Source organism: Oreochromis niloticus, linkage group LG13 (assembly GCF_001858045.2).
Source record: "Oreochromis niloticus isolate F11D_XX linkage group LG13, O_niloticus_UMD_NMBU, whole genome shotgun sequence".
NCBI classification, from domain to species: domain Eukaryota; kingdom Metazoa; phylum Chordata; class Actinopteri; order Cichliformes; family Cichlidae; genus Oreochromis; species Oreochromis niloticus.
The window spans coordinates 8,495,722-8,518,545 of record NC_031978.2 but is presented as its reverse complement, the minus strand read 5'-3'; the positions used below and the strand labels follow the sequence as shown (position 1 = coordinate 8,518,545).

General features: G+C 38.9%; 1 protein-coding gene across 9 annotated transcripts in view; it reads left to right on the top strand.

Moving 5' to 3' along the window:
* Positions 1 to 22,824, top strand: part of LOC100709572 (ABC transporter G family member 20) — a 40,038-nt gene that overhangs the window by 13,190 nt on the left and 4,024 nt on the right. For all 9 annotated transcript variants that reach the window (XM_025897784.1, XM_019366583.2, XM_025897783.1 and 6 more), the window contains 15 exons: positions 892 to 999; positions 2,519 to 2,612; positions 6,946 to 7,020; positions 7,272 to 7,452; positions 7,727 to 7,823; positions 7,908 to 8,076; positions 8,542 to 8,642; positions 13,821 to 13,891; positions 14,638 to 14,687; positions 15,464 to 15,520; positions 15,643 to 15,713; positions 15,881 to 15,969; positions 16,888 to 16,991; positions 20,646 to 20,805; positions 22,014 to 22,118. In XM_025897784.1, the coding sequence (XP_025753569.1) occupies positions 892 to 999; positions 2,519 to 2,612; positions 6,946 to 7,020; positions 7,272 to 7,452; positions 7,727 to 7,823; positions 7,908 to 8,076; positions 8,542 to 8,642; positions 13,821 to 13,891; positions 14,638 to 14,687; positions 15,464 to 15,520; positions 15,643 to 15,713; positions 15,881 to 15,969; positions 16,888 to 16,991; positions 20,646 to 20,805; positions 22,014 to 22,118 (1,532 nt within the window). The remainder of the gene's footprint in view (positions 1 to 891; positions 1,000 to 2,518; positions 2,613 to 6,945; positions 7,021 to 7,271; positions 7,453 to 7,726; positions 7,824 to 7,907; positions 8,077 to 8,541; positions 8,643 to 13,820; positions 13,892 to 14,637; positions 14,688 to 15,463; positions 15,521 to 15,642; positions 15,714 to 15,880; positions 15,970 to 16,887; positions 16,992 to 20,645; positions 20,806 to 22,013; positions 22,119 to 22,824) is intronic.

Here is a 22,824-nt window from a genome sequence, read left to right as displayed (position 1 = left end):
TTCTGAGTTCCTGTTTTTCCAATCTATGGCAATAACTCCTGTTCTTGTTTTTTTTATGCTGGGATGTAAACCAAAAAATAAAAGAATAGTATCCTCCTTTCTACCCTCAGAAGCTTAGTTTGCATAAGCTGTAAAACCTCTGGAAATAATTGAGCTGACTCTTTGGTTTAATTTATTTTTAGAAATGTTACTAATTATTCTAACTATAAGAGATATAATTGCTAAAGGACCTGCAGATCAATGCAAGTGGCAGATTACTTTATGGCCCTTTTATAAGAGTAATCACCATCTCACAAGCCTGGTTCAATATAAAGAGCCTTCTGTTGCCCAAGAGGCCCTAACACCAGTTTTCATTAGAAGCTCATTTAATATTCATGGTAAAGTTGGTAAAGATTTTGCAACAGGCGGTTGCCCTTCTAACCTCGGCTTGTTCTGCTGCAGGCTTATGTAACTGACAAGCTGCTGAAACTGTCCACTCCACACATGAACAATACTTCTGGTATGAATCAGCATACTATGCACCATATGTCTCCATGATTGTTTTTTGATGAATATTACGCTTTCTTGTCTCTTAAATAAAATGTAAGATAAACCTACTTATCTGTGGTGTGGTAGAAAATGTTTTTTTACTTTTAGACAACATAAATAAAATCAGGTTAATGTGTGAAAATGTGCCTTCTTCCCAACATCCGTCCCTCAGATGCTGTTGTGTACCTCTGTGCTGTCAGGCAGGTTTGTCCTGTAGGTTTTGTTCTCTGTCACTTTGTCTCCCACCACCTCCCTGTGGAGTGAGTGGCATGCACACAGCCCAGGACAATTACCAGTTACAAAACAAGCACCATCATGGGAGAAGATTCACTCTGTTGCCCTTTGATTGCTTTTGTGTTACAGTGGGGGTCAGCGGCGAAGGGTGTCCCTCGGAGCAGCTCTGCTGCAGAATCCAGAGCTTCTCATCCTGGATGAACCAACAGTGGGAGTAGACCCTGTGCTCAGATCCAAGTATGTATAACCCGTCTGTCTTCTCCTGTATCATGCAGCACACGTGCACAGTTGTTTTCCAGGTGATGTCACCAAATATTTTCCTGCATAAAGAAATTTTTTAAGGTGCCAGAACCAATGGAAGATTACTAGCAATGTAATATAATTATTTTTTGCCACTTTAGTTAATGAGAGATTTTCATAATTCATGTATAATAGATCTTTTCATTTATCACATAATGAGAAATAAAAGAAAAAGTAGTTGATCCCAAAGGGCCAAATAGAAACCCTGCTGTCAAGCACAGCTAGCAAAACATCAGAAACTAAAAAAAGAAGTCAAATTAAGAGATTTATAAGAATGTATCATTTTCACTATCTTTTTAAAATCAATATTAAATAATATGACAAAGTCTATGGCATGTGCACCAGTTCCAATCCCTTCCAAAGTCCTTACAAAGACTTCTTTGTGATTTTTTTTAACATTTATACAATAAATAAAACTATTAATGTTATCTTTAACCAAGCTGAGGACTCTAATGCAGGACACCACTCAGTAAAGATTTGCAGATTTCACTACAAAAGTCAGAGAATATTGCAAGGAGGGAAATGGGGAATCCTGAGGTGGAAGGCTGAGATGCAGTGGTGCTAGAGGCTTGGCAAGTGAGCTGGCGGGCAAGTCCAGGGAACACGGGGCATGTCTGTGAGTCTGTAAGTGGCGGTGAGTGGACAGGCAGAGAGTCCGAGAAGCTGAGGTGATGTGCAATCTTTCGCACAGGGTGACAAACCAAGGTAAGACTAGTGAAAAACATGAACCTAACAAGAGAAGGGGAAGCCTGAGCAATACTAACACACCAGTAGACAGAGCAGTCAGGCAACAAGTGAGAGGACAAGCCTGAGCTCATTTGCAACAGGTGAGTAGTGACTGACTGAGGAAAATGCAGGACCAAAAGGAAACCACACTCCTAAAGACTCAAGACACTCTTGACCAGACACCCACCCACCCTGGGAAAGAGAAGCCAATAGAACGCAAGAAGATGAAGAAGTTCCAAACTTTTGCTTTCAAGGGGCAGCCAATCAGATGAAGATTACTTAAATGGACAGTTGTGTTTTCCTATATTACGGTATCATTAAATATCTTTTTATCCAGTTTCCTCTCTTTTGAGAGCCCACAGTCATCTTTAGATTTTTCTATATAGACATACAAAAGTTAACACTACAGTAAAATTACATTTCCACTAAGATCTCTGTGTGGATTTAACATTCTCTCTCTTGTTTACTCAACAAGATGGCTAATATTTAATAAAGTTTTGATAAAAATGTGATAAAGTCTACACCCATATTCATGCATCGATAAGCAAACACTAGTGAAAGCATACTGTACCCCCTGAATATGTTACTCCAGTGTCATTGTGTAATCACAAAGCCTCTTAAGATCAGACGGCTGGCAGCGAAGCTGTTGCTGGCAAAGCTGCGATTTTGAAGCAAACTCCATTACTGAGTGGGTCAAGTGTTTCAAGGATTTCTTCTGTCTTCTTTCTAGGATCTGGCATCACCTGGTAGAGATTGTGAAGACGGGAAAAGTCTCTGTTATTATCACCACACACTACATAGAAGAGGCCAGGCAAGCCAATGTGGTGAGTTAAAAAGTTGCTGAATAAATGTGAACATGTTAAACACATAAATGCAATGGGAAATTAAATGGGAAAATGCAACTTATTCAATAGAAAATCAGTCGAGGAAAGCGTCACATGCAGACTTGTGAAGTCCTGTTTTACTCCTCATAGAAAAACAAGGAGATTATTGACATTTACTCATGTATAATATCCCATATATATCCTCCCATCCATATATCAAAGTATCCTTGGGCAAGATCCGAGTTGCCCTGATGCATCCGTGTGATCTGTCCATCCATTAGATGCACAGATCATGTTACGCTTAAGCACATGTTATAAAATGTGCTTAACCATAAGTAAAAGTGTTTATGAATGTGTGTGTGATTGGGTGAATGAGCCTTGTAGCAGGAAGAGCTCTGAGTGCTCAGCTTGAGTAAAAAGTACCAGACCAATTACCATTTTATGAAAAGCACTAGAAATAAATAAATAAATGATCACTAAAACACCAAAGTAACCCCCTCTGGAACAAAAACATACTTGATGATGATTTACTGGTGATTGTATTTGCTTAAAAAGCAATAGTAACCTGGAAGTTTCAGAAAGTTTGAGCGCATGCTGGAGATGATGACGGTGTAATACCAGCCATCTCCTGGCATGATGCTTACAGTATGTTTCGTTTAAATTTGGTTACAGTCACAATCCCCCTCTGTTCCTTAGTTTTTTGTTTGTTTTCTTCCTGTCTCTTCCTTCTTTCCTTCTCTCTGCCATATTTTTTAATTTTAGGCAGTGATACTTGTGTATTGCTGCTTCCTGTTTTTGACAGTTTTTCCACATTTCATTGTGGTTTTACTTCCTGCGTTATTTCCTTTCCCTCCTTTGTTACTGTGTCTACTACCTTTCGCACCTGGGTGTGTCTTTACTTTGTCAGTTTTTCTGTTTCTCAAGTTCCTCATGCTCCTTTTGTTAATTCCTGTTTTGTTTTTACTCTATAAATCTTTTGTACTTTTTGTATTTTCTTGAATCCAAAGCTCAGTAAAGGTTCACTTGTAGGTTCTCCTGTCTGTAGGAAAAACATAAAAATATTTTTATTTTAAAGTTAAGATTAAATGGCTGGTTGGCCTTGAAGTTTAACCTTTGCAACAGAAGAATGAAATATGTGCTTAAGACTTTGCATACTCTGAACTCCACCCCGTCAACAAACAAATCCAGGTGCTATAAAGAAAACAGAGAGAACTGAAAGCCAGGCAGGCACACACAGCCATCATCTCTTTGTAAACCATAAGCCTTATAGAGTCGCTCTAAAGGTCAGCAGGGCTTTCCAGACTTTAGCTCCTCATATTTACAACATATTTCACTCATGGTGAAACTAATGCTTGGCTCAGCACAAATCCATTCATTCACTGAGTTCATTCATTGTTTCACCAGTAATCTCCTTTGAATATAAAGTCTGTAAAACCACATTTTTTCAGTATAAAGTTTATACTCTCAATTTTGGCAGAAGCATCATATTCGCTTGTGCATAGCCTATGAAATTTTGTTTGCAAATGCATAAATTTGTGCAATGAATTTGTAAAAATATTGATGCCATTAAGTTTAAATTTAACTTGAAGACTGGAAGCAGCCATCTCCTGGGGACAGACTGTATGGGGACGGTTTTCTAAAGTTGAAGCTGTTTGCAAGGAAATGTAAAACACAAAGAGCAGACAGTGAAAACAGAATATGTGCTGTTTTCACTCTCTCTACCTTTGTGTTATGAATCAATAAATTGCTGAATAGCTGAAGAGGTTTACACAGTAGCTCGTGTAACCACAAGTGTCAAATGAAGAGTCAAACATTAGATAATTGCAGCCTATACTTGTAACAACAGTACAAAACAACCGATTGATTCATTGATTGGTTTTCTATTAGTTGAACGTAACATGTAAGGTCTCTCTTCTCTAAGTATCAGGTAAACATGTAGAAATCTTACTTTTTATAAGATTTTAGAATAACTCTATCAGTCTCTCACAACATTGGCACAATCTTCTTTACGGCATCATTTGCAGTTTTGTGAGGTTTGCAGGAATTCATTTATGGATAGCTCTCTTTATGTCCTGCCACAGTCAGGTTGAGGTCTGGAGTTTTACTGGGCCATTGCAACATCTTTCTTCTTTTCTTTTTCAGCCATTCTGTCGTAGATTGGCTGGTGTTCTTGGGATCACTGTCCCATTGTATGAGTGAATTTTAGCTAGCAGACAAATGGCCTCATGTTCGACTCTAGAATACTTATGCAGAGGAGTTCATGGTCTACTCAGTGACTGCAGGGTTCACAAGTCTTTTGGCTACAAAACAAGTCTAAATCATTGCCCCTCCACCACTGCATTGACAGTATGTATGCTGTATTTGTGCTCATGTGTTGAATGTGGTGTTGTGTGTTTTGCATTATGGCTGAACATCTCCACTTTGGTCTCATCTGTGCAAAGGTCATTGTTCCAGAAGTTTTGTGGTTTGTTCAGATGCAACTTTGAAAACCGAAGGTGTGCTGCCGTGTTATTCTTGGAGAGAATTTCTCCAGGCAACCCTTCCAAACAAGCCATACTTGTTAAGTCTTTTTCTAATTGGACTGTCATGGACTTTAACATTTAACGTGCTAACTGAGCCCTGTAGAGTATGAGATGTACTTCTTGCATTTCTTTGATCACTGTCTTACCTTTGGGCAGAATTTCTGGGATGCCCACTCAAGAATATTCAATTTCAGTTTCAATTCAATTTTATTTCTATAGCGCCAAATCACAACAACAGTCGCCTCAAGGCGCTTATATTGTGGCCATTTGTTAATGCAGGTGTCACCTGTCATAGAAGTGGTCACATTTACTTATCAGTTAATCAAGTTTATTTCTGCACTTGGCTGCTACTTACTCTCTTAATTCCTTTGTTTTTCCAAAGTTTTCATTTTCACATGACTGCAAATTCACCACTGAGGCAAGGGCAATGGAAGGTCAAGTAGAGGTTTTGTAATGGTAGGAATTCCACAGAAATTCCACAGTCAGAAGTGGTTATGGTGGCTTCACACAGGACTCACTCAGGAGTACAGAGTTCCCAATGTTCTGACTCTGAGGTCAACATTACTGTGACCCGATTAAACCTATTGTTATATAACACATATACCTAAACATATTGTGTTAATTATGCTAAAAAAATCTCTGCTATGATAGGACAAAACGATGTAGGGATAACATTTGTACGTCAGAAGGCAACAGTGTGTCAGATATGAATGTAATCTACCCAGCTTGTGGCGGTGGCCTACAATTGCCTCACATTGTAGAGCTGATATTTCATGCACCATTTAGCTGGTGTAATGTTTCACGTTTCGTTGTGCATCTTGATTTTAATTCAGATTGGCCTAAAAATGTAAAAGCTGTTTACAAAGCTTGTAGTCGAGTAAATTCTTCCCACTGAAAGAAAATATCTACATCAGTCTTTTACTGTCACAAAGTTCAAGCACTTTATCTGTGTCACAATCATTATAACCTAGATCCAGAACGTCGCCACTAAAACCAGTCTGCCCACTCAGTCTTCTCAGCCATGTCTCCATTTTCACTTAAAACGATATCTGTGTGAAGGATGGTCACATTCAGTGACTGAGGCAAATGGGCTTATTTGTTTCTCTCTTCGTGATACTTTGACAAACGTATGTCAACTGACGGAGCACCCAGTGCAGCAATGCATCGCTCCACTGCTCAGGAATGAGCTTTTACCATGTCAACATGCTTCTTGCATGCACAGGTCTTATGCCTTCTGGTATAATAAATAAACTCTGATCAGCTGCAGCTGCAGCCTTTGTTTATCCATGTTTGACCCACTAAAAAAAACTAATAGGATAAGAGTACCATTCACACACAACAGAATAAGAAGTAGTTTGCTATTTTGTAGATGGCTAACAAATCCACTGTTTGGCTTATCCTGATTTACCGCTCTTATACAACTTTAGAAGCTTCTTTAAACAGCTGTGTGTTTTGGCTCCCTGACAACAGCTATATGCGATACACTTTGGATTTCCATTAAGACAAGAATACTTTTTAGCATTTCTTTTGCAGAAGATAAAAACCCAACATTTAACATTAATTTAACAACATTCAGTGTGTGTGTGTGTGTGTGTGTGTATGCGTGTGTTCAGTTTTTATTATTTTACAGGGTAAATTAATGTGCATTCACGCTTATCAATTATTTATTTATAAATAATTTATTATATTATTACTCACTTATTTATAACTAAATAAATAATTGCCAAGAAAAAAAAATTAAGTCACTCATTTTATAAAGAGAACCTCTCTTAGTGCTTCAGCATCTCTTCTTTCTTTTTCCCGTCGTACAGGTTGGTCTCATGCGACACGGCCGGTTGCTGGCTGAAGGTCCCCCAGATGCCGTCATGAAGCAGCACTGTGCAACAGTGAGTACTCTCAAATCCCAGCAGATTGTGTGGGTGCCCTGCGGTGCTGGTAGTCAAGGCATGGAGGTTGTTTAGGTTGCTTTTTGCTTTACATCTTATTTTAATATGAATAAAGTTAACAGTGAACTTTTTTCCTCTTGTAATTAAAACTATGGCTGTGGCACGCTGTTGTAGTAAACTCTCCAAATACACTAAAAAAGGTTATATTTTGGTAGTCTTGTGAATTTTAACCCATATTAACTGTCCTGCAGACCCTGGAGCATGCCTTCCTGCAGCTGTGTGAGACGTCAGACCAGGTCGGCTCTAAATGTGATTCCAGGTCTCCAGATGGAACGTTAGAGAAAAGCCAGTCATTTGAGAGTGGGAAAGATGAGAGTCAGCCAATTCTTGGAGTCAGATCTCCACCTGCAGAAGAAAGCCTCAAATGTTCAGGTACTGACATGTAGCGTGTTTTCTTTTTGTACCTATGCATATCATTTAACACTGGGCCAGGAGGTTCTTTAAAATCAGCTGCTTCTGACATCAAAAAGTAAAGGTATGAGGAGTGGATGATAATAATAATATAATTGCAGGTCAGGTAGATAAACAATGAGTTGAAACTCACTAAAGCTTTTTAAAGAGGAGGCACAGATTAAGGTGAACATTTTAACCACTGCTGTTTTAAAAATATAAGTTGCAGTCACTTATATTGCATTTTTGTGTTCAGTGGACTGGAAGGTGCGAGCCAGACATGTGCTGCCAAAGTGGAGGAACATCGCAGCCCTGATGATCAAAACATTGGTGCGGATGAAGAGAATGCCAGGGTATGATGCAGTTAGCAGAAGTTATTTGTCACTGTCTATAAGTAAACAGTTCATGACACTTTATTTTCTACTCTGTGTTGGCAGCTCTTTGTGTTTCCAGTTCCTGCTGCCCGTCATCCAAATCTCCCTCATCTGTCTGTGTGTCGGAGGAGATCCAAAAGGCATCCAGGTTGCTATAGTGAACAATGAGACCTCCCCCTCTGCTTTCAGCCAATCCTTCCTCTCCTTCCTGGACAACTCGAGTGTGCAGCAGGTATTTGTTTTGGCCCTGAGAGAGATGAATCCACATCAACTGTGATGACCTTTGGATTCTGAATTTGTTGACTTTTCCTTTGTTACTGTAAATCTGCTGGTAGGTTGCACATGAGAAAGTGAGTAAGAACAATTTTCAAAGTAGCAGACTTCTTTCTCAGCTGTTAAAATCTATTTTCACTCTAAGCAAATGAGTTTCACAAAGGAACAAACACCAGGACTTCCCATTTCTAGGAAATCATTGAAGAGGAAAGATTGTTTCTCTCTGTAACAGAACCATAGCTGTTCAACAAACTGTAACATACATAATGTGCAGAAACTTTAATTGAGTTAGTCTGACCTTGTGGGGCAGATGGTGAAGTTCAGACTGGTTGAGGAAACGTGGTGTAGAATATGGTCAATCCGCATTTGAAAACGAAACTTAAAACATAGAATGAATTGAACCTGCTTCTTTTTTTATCTGCAGGTAAACTTGTCCCACAAAGAAGCTTTTGAGAGAATCTATAATGGGGAGTACTGGGGTGTAATCGGCTTTGGCAAGAACTTCACCAGCTACCTGACTAAACGGTAAGAGACAGAGCATCACAGACTGAGCTGATATACTGGATCAGCATCTGTAACTGATGTTATGACTGCAAAACATGTCTGCACTCAATGTTCATTGCCCTCATATTACTCTAGAAAAAAATGATTGACATGCCTTTGAAATACAAAGACGTGGGATAAATGGCCACACTGGCATTGGAGGCGTCAGAACAGATGAGTTGAATAAAACTGCATTGTGTTGACCTAAATGTTTGACATTTTTCTTGGTTAGATTAGCCAACATTACAGCAGAAATGTTATTAATCCCAAATATGCTGAGGAGAATGTATGCATGTATGTAAGCACGCTTCTCTGGAATGACCTCAAAGCACGCTTCATTAGAGCTGATAAACTGTTGTCTCCACAAACATCAAATAGACTTACTGTGGTTAATATCAGCATTTGCATGCTGCCAACAACTTCAAAACACAGCAGATACTGTTGTTTTTGCCCTCGTGAAGGGAAAGTTTTCAGTCATACAAGGAAGCAGCAATCAAACTGAGCTGTTGTGACAGTTTTATTGCATGTAATGAAAACACAGGGTTAAAAGATAAATTATTGTGTTGCTGTGGACACAGTGGACACAGTGGAGTGTGGACTTTTGATCTGACTTTTTTTATTTTTACTAGCAAAAACCTGCCCTATGGGAGGCCATCAGCTAACATGGTACAGTTACAGTTGAAAATTTTAAACAAAGAAATTGGAAACGTGTAACTTAAAAGGCCACACTGTGTACGTGGTATCGTTCATATCATTGTATACTATTTATGCTGATTGTTATACATATCTTTTCTGTTATTTGTACATGTTGATCTACTGAAAAGTCATAAGCCTTAATAGCTTAGTTACTGCTAAATTACTAAATATGATTTCAAGCACTGTTGCACTTAAAGAGGAAACGGCATGACTTTCAGCAGGCTTTTTTTTACACATCAGACACTTTACCCTCACAAAAAGGGGTTTTAAATGCAAGAATAGATATTTGGATGTAAATTATTAAAAAGCCAAGGTAACCTCAAGGGAAATGAAAGGCCACACCTGCCGTTCACCCATATTACTTGCAGCTTTTTATGTCGATGGTGGTTCTTTGGATGTAGTATGCGTCAGCATCTCGAAAGATTCCCCTCTCTCTGTCATCGGTTCTGACCATCTTTCACCTCAGTAAATAATGGAGAATGGTAAAGACATGACAGCTAGGAAGGAAAAACTCACCAAGTGTTAAACCTTCCGATGACCATTAAAACACGTGCAAGGTCCATGTGCGCATGCAGAACAATCACTACAGTATGACTGTGTCATTGCTATAAGGAAATACCAGTGCTGCAGAAATTTTTTAAGATATGCACATGCAGCATTTTCAATCAGTTTGGATGTACATGTTATATTTGACCTGTTTGCGACAAGTCTCAGCTTGTGACTGTTGCTTGTTTTCATGTACCTTTCCAAACAAACAACCTGCTGCCTTTTTCTTCCTCATTGCCCTACTTTTAATAGTTCCTTTTCAAGCAGCACATGCTGATGTCATGCACCTACATGTGGGCAGAACAGGCTGTGTACAGACGTTTGTATTTGTCAGAGGGATTCTCAGTAGTCAGACAAATCCCACAGCAAACCAGACCGATTCTGCAAGACCAGTCTGTTTGACACACGGGCAGCATTCCAGCTGACAAACTCTTATTGCAAACATGATAAGTACTGACACGAACAGTCCACACCTCAGGGAATACCATGCACTTACTACCTTAACACTCAGTTCACAAGTTGGTGATTTACTTACTTAGCAATTCTGATTGGAGGATGGTTGTGGAGTCTTTGGAAAATTTGACATGTAGACTGGAAGATTTGCACCAGCCTTCATTATAATTACAAAAATCTTCACAATATATCCAACTAATATTTCCCTTGGTGATAGTGCATAAAATCCAGGAAACCCAGCGTGTGGTTTGCATTAAGAGAAATTATGACCTCAGGTAAATCAGTGCATCTTTCTTGTTGCCAATGAAAACAAACAGCATGACTGACGTGATCAAACACATCAGCCCTGATGTATTAGGCATAAAGGTATTTGTGCAATCATCCGGAGGAAAGTACCAGATGCTTATGGGTCTGAAATACTGAATTAAAATCTTTTTTCCCACCAAATTCAGTCCCAGTAGACAGCTTCCCAAAAATATCCCAATAAGCGTTCTTATATTTGTTTTAATGAGCATTACTGCAAATAATATATCATTTATTTATCTGCTTCTACTTAAAAGGTCCACATGAATGAGCTTAATATCTTGCTTTTCTAAGTGGCTTTAAAACAGTTTTATTAAAAGGTTTTATTTGTTCTTCTGAGGGTGAATTAATCTGAAAGTAAATTTTCACATGCACTCCCTGTTGTTTTGATACACATAAAAGCTCACAGAGGTCACACCACACCAACTCACACCTCAAAATCATGTGAGGGTGAGTCATTGCAGCAGGGTTGTTGTCAGTCACGGCGTGGGACTGCCGGGTAGACAGTCTGGTCCTTCCTGTCCATAACACACCTGAGCAGGTTGCATCTTAGCACCGACCAATAAGATGCTTATTCTTACCGAATCACGTGCTTCTTATGTGACAGACCTGCCTAAGGAAAACAAAAAGCTTCTTCTCCCATGCCTTCTGGTACTCTGGCTGATTCTCAAGCAGACCTTAATGTTCTCACATAAGCATGAAGCAGATTTTTGTTTCCTGTTAATAATTTATGGATGAGGCAGGATGGATAAGGAGCTCATGCAAATGTATTTTTGATATACATGTTTTAATATCTTATGAGAATGAAGATATTCACACCTATCACAATCTGACCCACCATTATGATGTTTTTTTCCTCTTTTTTCTGGATTCATTTCAACTCTGTGATAAATTCCCTACTGAAGTTTATTCTTCATAAACAGCTTTTTTTATGGCAGTTGGTGGCCATATTTTAACTCCTACCTTTCCACAGACTTAATATGGTGGCACATATTTAGATGGAAAATCTAAGTTACAGTCATTTGAAACTTAAAGTACATCCGTACATCCTCTTTCAATTGGGAAGGGCTGGACATGACATGGGGTGAGAGGCAGGGTACACCCTGGACAGGTGGCCTGTTTATCACAGGGCTAACACAGAGAGTCACACTCACATTCACACCTATGGGCAATTTTGAATCATTAATTACCCTAACCCAAATAACTGCATGTCTTTGGACTGTGGGAAGAAGTCAGAGAACCCACGCAAACACACAAAGTCCACACAGAAAGGCTGCGGCCAGATGGTGGAGTTTCTTCTGTGAGGCAACAGTGCTAATCACCGTGCGAGGAAATAATAAAAAAATTCACCAGGACTTTATCAGGTTTTAAGATCATTTAGATATAACCTCAGATGAACAACAACTTGTGATACCGATAAATTGATTGTTACAATGATCACAATAACCTTTATCAGACTTTATCAGTCTTTCACGTTGTTGTGAAGGGATTTTGGCCCAGTTGTCTTTACAGTTTCACTTCAGCTCATCAAGCAGACATTCATTTATGCACAGCTCTTTTATGATCCCTCAACAGCACTTTAGTCAGGCTGAGGTCTGATCTGGACTTTGACTGGACCACTGGAACACCTGCTGGTGTTCTCGGGATCACTGTTGTGTTTCATGACCCACTTTCAACCAAGCTTTAGTTGTGGCACAGATGGACTCACATGTACTCACATTCTTCTGCAACCTCCTGGTTTGTTCAGATCCAACTTTACAAAGCTAAGCTCTGCTCCCACGTTATTTTAGAGAGAAGTGGCTCTTTGGGCAACCTTTCCAAACAAGCCATTCTTAGTAGCCATAGTTAGTTCTTAGAGTTCATTTTCTTTTCTGCATGTCAGTAAGTCTTAACAATAAAAAATGAAGGCATACTTTCCATGCTTTTTTAATAGTTTGCTTTGCTTTTTTATAAAATAAATTGCAAGTATTCTGTCATTGATATTTTATTGGGATTTAAACCTTAATACAAATTTTTTTCTTAACAAAATCTCTTCTTAGCACCCCTGCAGTATCTTCACAGCCCGCTTTGGGGATCGCTGTTGTAAAAGTCACGATTAAAAATAAAACATATATATTACTACATATACATATATCTAACATATAACATAATAAAAAAAATCTAAATACCCTCAATTTGAGGCATTTAGATATTCAGCCATGTATTGGCATCATCATCTCCTGAAAGGATTAAACACAACAACTACCAGTAGATCCAGGATTAACTGTAGTCTAGGTTTATGGGAGTAAGAACAGTATAATTTAATGATACATTGGTTTTGTAAAAGCGTAACTAGGGACAAGGCAGAAAATTTCCAGTAGCTACAAACTCTCTGTGTAGCACATCTGTTTCATACTTTCTACTGGAACTATGTTAAAGTGCAACACCCTAAATCAAAATTTTAATCTATGCACTTACGCAGACAGTAAGTGTTTGTCCAAGTGAGACCATCTGAAATAAATACTTGAAGGAATTCCAGGCTACACATATCTGACACGCACTACTCAGTTCAGTGGTATTTAAGAACAAAGTTACAATTTAGTAATAGTAAATTACACGTAGTTCAGTGCTCCCAGTGGCTCAGCTAGACTTGAGGCATTGCTTCAATTGTGTCAGAGAAATAATAATTAGCCTGGCTGACCTTCTGAGTTTTAAATAGTGCTACCAGCCTGCAGTCACATGCATGCATGACTCTGTTTATTAATTCACTTGGCTGCTTAGTTTTTAAGGTCAGACACTCCTTTCATAAGGTTCCATATCAATAACAGGGTTTTAATTGTATTTAGATTCCTTAGGAAAAAATGAATATTTATGTTCCTATGCACCTTCCTCAGGTTCACCAGGTTTGTAGTGTCCTAATGACCAAATTCTTCACCCTGGTTCACTGAGATTAGATTTCACTATCACATAGATCAGTAATGCTTTATCTGTCTCCATCTGTCTGTCTTGTATGCCGCCCTATCATTTAAACTTGTGCTGCCAGACAAATTTAGAAAACGTGCAGATTCAGCAGATTATCACTCACTTTTCAGCTTGTCATTGCGATATTTACATTTAGTGTTTTGTTAGATAGACTGAGGTTCTACTTTTTTCTGATCATAATTCTGGTTCCTAATTGCACAGGATGCTCCAGCGGCAGGTCTCTCAGGAGATAATCGATGGAGGATCAATACACGTCTGGCTGGACCAGACGAGTAAGATACAAACCATTTTTTCTCTTTTTCTTCTTCTTTTTGGATAATTGTTGTTGAATGAAAGACACTGTGTTCTTTATTTATGTTATACTAATGTATATTGTACATATAGGATTCTCACGTACATCAAATTCCGGCATTACATCAAACTACTGCTTGTCACTAGTGGTAGTATGAAAAAGTACCTGCAGATCATTCGGCCTGCACAAGCAGACTTCTTTGTATTAGATATTAGTACCCTGTCTGCTGTTAGGTAGTTTACTGTCAGACCATAAACTGGTGCAGTGGGTTCCTCCTGGTGGAGGGCAGTGCTGAGCCTCATGTGGCCAAAGTGTACAAGTAATTCCTGAATGGGACCTCACGTACTGGTGCAGTCCAGTACAGCCATAGACTGTCCAGGAGCTCACTGATACTCCAGGTCAGGGAGGAGATCCTCATAGGACACCATAGACCTTCTAATCAGGAGTATGCCCAGATGTCATGTGGGGGCCATGTATACTTCTAAGACATATAACACAAGCTGGCCTCAATCTGTGATTTCAATTTCTGATTTCTGATTCCAACCCTTAAAAGGTCAATAAGTTTGGTTTCTACTGTATGTCAGCAAAGATTTTCAACCTGAATATTTCATTCATCAAGATCTGATGTGTGATTTACACGCTCCCTTTAAATTTTGAACGGTGTACATTAAAAAATGACTCTGACAAGACGAAGATGCTCATGTTTTCCCTTTTTTTCATTCTTAGATCGGCAAATTGCCCTCATGGTGCAGAAGAAACTACATCAGGCCTTTCAGGTACAAATATGATATGAAGTCTATGCTGTATACATAAAATATATAATACACAAGAGCCATCATTGAGCTTTTAGCCACAGCTTAAGAAGCCTGGTTGTTGACTGAGCCCATAAAGTTATCAGGACAGCGTTTAATGAGGTCCTAGGCCAAGAAAGCGCACAAATGTTTTCCACAGTCGCCCCCTGCTGGCCATTGGAAAATAACCTAAGTTTAAAGAGGTCAAAGGAGTTTGCAAAGAAAAGCGTCTGGACTTCTTTAAGTTGCTTGAAGACGTTTCACCTCTCATCCGAGAAGCTTCTTCGGTTCTAAGGTGTGAAAACGGGAACCCGTTTTCACACCTTGGCTCATGTGATTAGAGGATCACCAGGGGGTCCTTTGTCCCTCTTTGGGGGGAAACTCCCACTGGGTTTAAATCTGGGACTCTCGGCCATTTGACCTTAGAACCGAAGAAGCTTCTCGGATGAGAGGTGAAACGTCTTCAAGCAACTTAAAGAAGTCCAGGCGCTTTTCTTTGCAAACTCCTTTGACTACGATGACCTGGATGACTGAGAACCTTCACAGACATAAGTTTAAAGAGCTTCCACATTGTCACTTTTCAAACACATCCCATCTTTTTTAAGCGGTCTGTGGACGAGAGCTGTTGTGAACTAGAATTATGTAAACAACATTAAACTGATTTGAATATTTAATGAAAATACTTAAAGATCATAAAGAGTAGCACTGATTTTTTTCTTAAAAAACAGATGCATCACTTATGTTTTGCCCTCTGTCTGCAGGCCTTTGTGGATTATAAGTTGGGTGGTATGGCATATATGGTTGCCTTACCAATAAAGGTAAGAGAGTTTATGGAAAAAAGCAATTGAATGTAATTAAATACTGTAAATGCTTAAATGTATTTGAGTTTATACATGCTGCGTAATAAAGTAAAATAAACACTCTTGATTTCTTCTACTAGTTTGAGGAGCCAATCTACGGCAGCCAAAACACAGATTTTACTACATTTGTGACCCCTGGAGCTGTGCTCAGGTCAGTACACTGTGTGCTGGTTAAAGTATAGGGTAGTAGACGCGTTACTATACCTGTGTTTATTTTCCTTTTGGTCAATTTTGTGAAATTTTTGGCATCAGCTCATAATAACAACATACCACCTTGTCATTTCACTTCCTCCTTCTCTTCTTCTTTGATCCCTCCAGTATCACCTTCTACCTGGCCGTGGGTCTGACGGCACTCTCCTTCGTGCTCGAGAGGAAAGAGGGGCTTTTGGACAGATGCTGGGTTGCAGGTGAGCCATCAAAGCTCACATTGCTCACACATTCGCACGCGACTACAGAACCACTGTAGTGGTACACATATTGCACCTGTACACATGAATTTTATGCAGGTTTTGAGTGTGCAAGTGCATTTCCATGATGAAGAATGACTAATCTTTCTATACACATGATTTCTAGCTTTAAAACACTCCCTGGGCTCCACTTACCTACACTCAAGTGGGAAAAGGAAAAAAGAAAATTATTCACCCTGCTAAAAAAAATAACATACCTGTGGCTTATTGCCAAACAGCTTCAACAAAATCTGAATGTTAGCTGTACCTGCAAAAAGCATGTTTTTAATTTCTCTTGTCAAGATTTGACAGTCTGATCTAAAAGTCCCATTTTGGATTGTTTGCAGAACTGGTGTGAATCACATAAATGGGAAAACCCATAAAATAAATTGAGTCTGTGTTCAGTATTAACCATATAGTGGTGATAAGAATCCAATCAATGGATTGTTTCAAGTGTAATTCATGACTTGACCACTAGAGGGAGTAAGAAGATCACATTAGGGTTAAGCAGATGTCCTTGAACAAGCAGACACACTGAAAACCTTTTGTTTTTTCTTCTTATAAACTGCTGTTTTTAGCATTAAAATGGATTATGACTTAATAGTAATCTCTTATTGAGTATTTGTAATTATATCAAAAATGTGTTATACTTGCAGATAACACTCAGTGAATTATTTTGTAATAAAAGAAATGTATAATATAGCTGAGCAGTTAAAAATTTTATGTTTATCCTCTGTTATGATTATGATTTGATAGATACTGGGCACCCAGAAATTGATTGCAACATTACATAATTAATTAAATAAATGATGTGAATGTAAAATGTGTATAAATCTTTTAGTGAGTTTATTGAATTTTGTCTCTCTGTGTTTCTATCAGGCGTGAGCTCTCTGGAGACGATGCTGGCTCACCTCTTCTCTCAGCTGTTCGTCATCAGCGTTCAGATCATCCTGCTGCTTCTTATGATACTGCTCGTCCTCAAGGTAGAAGCAAAAAGACCGCAAAATAACACAGAAACTCAAAATACAGACGTGGTCAGATGAATCTTTGATATGAGTCGATTTGAGGATGAACCTTTGCAGCAGTAAAAAATGAAGTCCACAGAGAAGAAAGTATCAGCAGGGGAAATGAATGATAAAAATAGAAGCCTTAAGAACGGTTTGGTTATATAAACAAGGCTGACTGTTATTTTTACCTCACAGTATAACAGATGTCACCTCACTGTTTGCTTCTTTAATTGATTTTCTGTGTTTGCTTTCAGTCAGTGTGATGCCAATAAGTGTTTGGAAAGCCAGACCACAGGGTCAGTCCTGCTTAACCTTTGCTGAGACCACAACACGGTCACTTAATGTTGAACACTTTAGGTTGAAACGTGGTATTTCCTGTGCTCTTTGCAAACTCACTGTGTGAGGGAGATTTTCTTTGCTTTTTAAAACGGCCTCTGATATGGTTTCGTTCAACATGCAGGGAACAGCTCTGACATACTGAAGGTTAATGCCTCACCGACCTTTTACCATCTTCATTTGCATTTTTCCTACATCATCAAAATCAGACTTTACCTGCAGTGGATTCAAGTCGTAATTTTATGATAATTTTATTAACCTCTATTTTTTTCAAGCATATACCTTTTTCGCCACATAAAAATTTGGGTACAGTGCACTCGAGAGGAAATATATCACATAAAGGCCACTTTCTTCTATTGGTCCAAAACTGTTTCATAACATCACTTATGTGGCAAGACAAAGTTCAGCTACTATATATACGCATGGACTTATCAAACAGTGCTGCTTTTCACCATATTATGACTCTAGATTTAATGCAGAATCGCTGATGTCATGAAACATGTGACGAATCTTGCCAGTTTTCATTGGCTATTTGCCATTTTATGACTTGACTATGAGGAAATGAAAACTTGTCTTCACATTTAAAGACATTAAACAGTGGCTCAGTTGTGTATTGGTTTACACTAACTGACTAACAAGCAAAGAAATCCTAAAAGGAGATACAAATCCCTTTGGGATTGGGCCAGGAATTAGGGAAAGTAGCTTCTTCTTTATTTAAAGAATATGAATCCTTCTGACATCCAGTGAGAAAAGTATCTGAACTGTTAAATTATGCTGTTGTTATGTTGTTCCTAAGACGTTTTTGGTATTTTATTTATTTTAGTTATACTTTTTGTAAAGTCTGCTTTTAATTTTTATTACCATTAACTTAAATGTCACAAGTTCGATTAACTTTAATAACTTCGCTGAAATGACCAAACCAGTGGGAACATCAGGATTTCATTCACTACTGATTATTGATAGACATCCATATGAAATCAATACAGAGAAGAAAGAACAGAGTATAAATGTGAGTGTGTGTTTAGTTCATGCAGGGACCTGCTTTTATGCGTGTGCTCCTCTATGTTAGTGTGTGTGTGTGTGTGTGTGTGTGTGTGTGTTAATTAAGGTGCTCAAGTCCACAGAACCCACCGCTCCATAAATCACTTCCCACTCCGGCCGTATCCAAGGATCACTGCGGGATCACCACAACAACAGGCCTTGATTGCTGTGGCAACCGAGTGGTCATGTGGTCTCTTGGTGCAGGTTTATTTTTGCACGTTGTCAGGGGAGACGGGAAGTGTCTTAACACTCCAAGGAGGGCACAGACACACACACACAGTTTAGCTAAGGAGCTTATCACCTGGAATCTTGTGAGGCGAGACTTCCAGTCTCTGTTTCACTGCTTTTATGTGATTTTGAAAAGTTTCATATCTCATTTACACCCCAGACCAAAGTTAATTATCAGTGATATTTCTTTCCATTTCTTGTGGTATTTTTGGCTGAAGATAAGTCCAGAAAATCAAAGTGCTTTATTTGTTTATCTTTTTCCCCCTTTCTCTTCATCTCATCTTCTTGTCTTTTCCTGTGTTCTTTAAAAAAATTTCCACTGATTCAGAGTCCTCATAATCGCCCCAGGTGATTTAGTATTGCACTCTGATATGTTACATGTGGTGGACAGTTAAACTCCTCTCTGCAGTGCCGGATTTTGTACACCACTCTTTAATGCATGATAACTTCCCATATTAACATCACAGGACCATTTCACTGGTGTATATTCAGGGTAAAAACTGTTTGTCCTTGTTATCTGTGGTGAAACTAAATGTTAAAACTCCTTGAAATAGGCTTGAATGTCCAGGGACGGGAAAACAACCTTAACACTTAAAAACGTAATAGTTTATTTCACATTAGGAAAGAGTTCTCCACTGATTAAGGCAGAGATTAGGATCAGCCCTGCAATCTCATTTCTTTCTAACTCCTCACCTCTATTTATTTATTCATTTTCAGACTTCTCTTTCCCCGCAGACGATGCAGATATGATAAAATAGTGGAATTCCCCTTTAACAGCCACACAAGATGATTGTACATCATTTCGGGAGTGAGCATGCAGCAAGCGCTGGTGTAATTTCATGTCCAGCAAACGTCTTTCACAGTTCCTTTTTGAAAATGTATCATATCATGGTTTTCCATGGCTTTAGCTTCATCATTAATTCTGTGACACAAACATAAACCATCACAAACATTTTAAAAAAAACTACTATCATCTTCAAACAGTTTTAGAAACACAACATTTACTCCCAGCAGATAGACAACTGTAATATATTTTACAAGAAAAGCTTACATTGTTTCTAAGTTTAAAAAAATCCGGCTGTAATGCTGCAGTTTCTGTGTGTGTTTATTCAGCTTTTTCTACTTGTGATAAGTAACACTGTGCTTGCTAAAACAATATTGAACACTGGACCATCTTTAGCTTTAATCATAGCGCACATTAGCTGTGGCATCATTTGATGACCTTATGCAATGTTACAACATTTATTTCCAAGCAGAGCAGAACTGATGATGAGACGCAGGCAGTCAGCTCACCTCATTTTTGGGGGACATAATGTTGCTGAACTAGACCTGACAAAATGAAGCAACCACAGATCATAGCATAGCCCCCCAGAGGCTCACAGGGAGTAGACGTAATGGGTGCATCACTTTATCCACCTCTGTTTTTAGTTCCAGTCAGTCTGGAACAACGTAAACATGAGATTATTACCTTTTCCCATTGCTCCAGAGTTCAATCTTTATGCTCCCTAGCAAAGAAGCCATTTTTTCCAATTAGCCTCATTGATAAATGGTTTCCTTAATGCTACACAGCTGTTTAGTCCCAATACCTTGAGTTTTCTTCACACTGTGCAGAAAATTATCTTACTAAGTCGTTGAAGATTTTTCTTTTCCAACCACATGACTTTTAGTAATTCCATTACTCTCTTTAGTTGTTTTCTTTGCAGGCCAATAATTCGACCTTTCTGACCGCAGATATGGTTTCTGACATGGTTGGATAAAAAATAAGAAGCTACTCACTGCATCAGTTAGGGTTAAATGACCTGCCAGCTGAAACATGTTAATCACTGCAGTAATAATCTGATGGAAGGCCCTTACCCATGTTTATGATGCTGGAAGCACTGCCTTGTTCTAGCTTCCCCTCTATTTTTCTCTACTTTTAGGTCTGCTGCAGCTTTGCATTGAAAATACCCACAACTTAATCAAGCTTGTTATCTTTTTCTCACCCCTGCTCTTCATCTCTTTCTCTCTCTCTCTCTGTCTTTGCAGAACCCTAACGAAGGCTCCTTGGTGCTCGTCGTAATTCTGATCGTGCTGCAGGGTGTCACAGGCATCTCATTCGGCCTCGTCATCTCATCTGCAATCGACGACGAGCAGAGCGCCAACCAGGCCGCTCTGGGTATCTTCTACCCCAACCTCATCCTTAGTGGTAAGCAGTGAGATTTACTGTTGTGAGTGCAAAATGCCTTAAAAAGCACAGTAGGTGTGAGTCTGAGCATCACTGAATCAGGGAATTAGGGAATCTGAGTAAATCATCTTTGATGCTGTGAACTGGGTGTAAGCATATGTGTAGGTAGTGCAAATAAATGGTGGTTTTAGTTGGATTAAAAGCTCAAAACTTTAGAAGCTGTAGGAGGATGTGTAATATTTTGTATATATACATTATGGGAAATTTGTTTGTCCTTTGCTGATGCTGATGTGCAAACAAGCTTTTACTAAGACTAAAACCCACTGCCAAACTTACTGATATTTAATAATTTATAGCAGATTTTCTTTAATTTTGGTTTTTCTTATGCACACTAAGTCATCCAGTGTTTTCATATCATATCAGACTTCTTGTTAGCAGCCCTGCAGTTGCACAGAGTGGTTGCTAGTCTTCCCAAGGGCCACGTAAAACAACAACAACAAAATCCAGTGAAAAAACATGCAGACAAGAAAAACATGCCTGAAATATACAATGAAGTGTAAAATGCTCTTATATCAGTGTGAGGCATATAAGATTTGTGATATAATTCTGACATGCTTGTTATTCCTTTGATAAAGTCCCAATTAATGATTCATGAGTAAAGAAACTGATATTCTTTAAGACATTTTTTGGAGGATGTAATACTTACTCTGCATATTTCTCAAATGCGTATCTGTGATGTCAGACCACACAGAATAATAAGAAATTCTTTAAAGGCTTTTTCTTATTTGATGCTGTGGCCTAAAAGGATGGAAACAGCAGTGAATAAAATCTCTCCACCGCAGTGTTCATCCTGTTGCTGTTCTGCTCTGGATCTTCCAGCCATATCACAATATTTCCATCTTTCAACTCTGAGTCCAGACTTCCTTAGAAAAAGATGGAATTCTGACCATCTGCAATTCAAAGCAAAATTTGTGTGCTGATGAAGTGATTGCTGCAGAAGAGCTGCTAAATGCACCGTGAAGTGAGATTAGTTTTTCAGCTGCTCAGACTGAACTTTGAACCTGATTTGGAATGTGAAAAAAACAGAAAAAAACAAGAGAGAGGGGAGATTATTTTAATGCTTCACAGCCTGCTTGTTATCAGAATCCAGACACAAAGCATTCCTGCTGGAGGTGTAAATGATATCTTACCCACATCTGACACATTGTCCTCTCTGTCCTGTGATGTAGGTATCATCTGGCCCGTGGAATGTATCCCGTATCCTCTCCGCTACCTTAGCCTGGTCCTTCCTCAGACCTACGCCTCAGAAGCCCTTCGCTGTATAATGTACAGAGGTAACGCTCATGGACAGAACACATCACACACAACAACAGTGTAACGTCATGTGTTGCTGCTGCGTACCATATGGCATATTGGTAGCGTGTAAGAGTTAGCAGCGTCTGCACGGCTCAGATGATTACGTTGTGCACAACGGAGCCAGTTGTCTAAATCATTAATCAGCTCTGGGTCCAGTGTAACTCATCTCTCAGGAGGTGTAGTGGTTTCACTCTGTCTTCCAATCTTTTCTCCTCCTGTTGACCTCTGAACAATAAGACTTGATGACAGCACGAGCTCCCCTTGTGTTACTTGATACAGAGGAAGTCGGAGTAGCCATTTCCTGTTTGAAGGCCTTATCGTATAGGAGCGGTGGAAAAAATCCCACAGGGACAAGTCCACAATGTCAGAGTTCAATTTAGGAAATGAACTGCCACCTTATTTCTTTTTTTTTAACATGGAAAATGCAGCTTCATCCTGCCACATTTGCTGACTGGACTCGATGACTGTTTAATCTCACACAAAAATTCCCTGTCTATAAACTCAGACCCAGATTTAAGATTAATCTATTATGCATCGTTTTCTTTTCTTTTTTTTTCCAGTGGTCGAAGCTTGTACTAAAACTTTTTTGAGATACTGAGGTCAGCTTATATATGAGAGATCCCTGTGAGATAAAATTTGGGCTTGAGTCTGCTCTAAACTCTTGGGTTCCCCCACCTTCAAAGG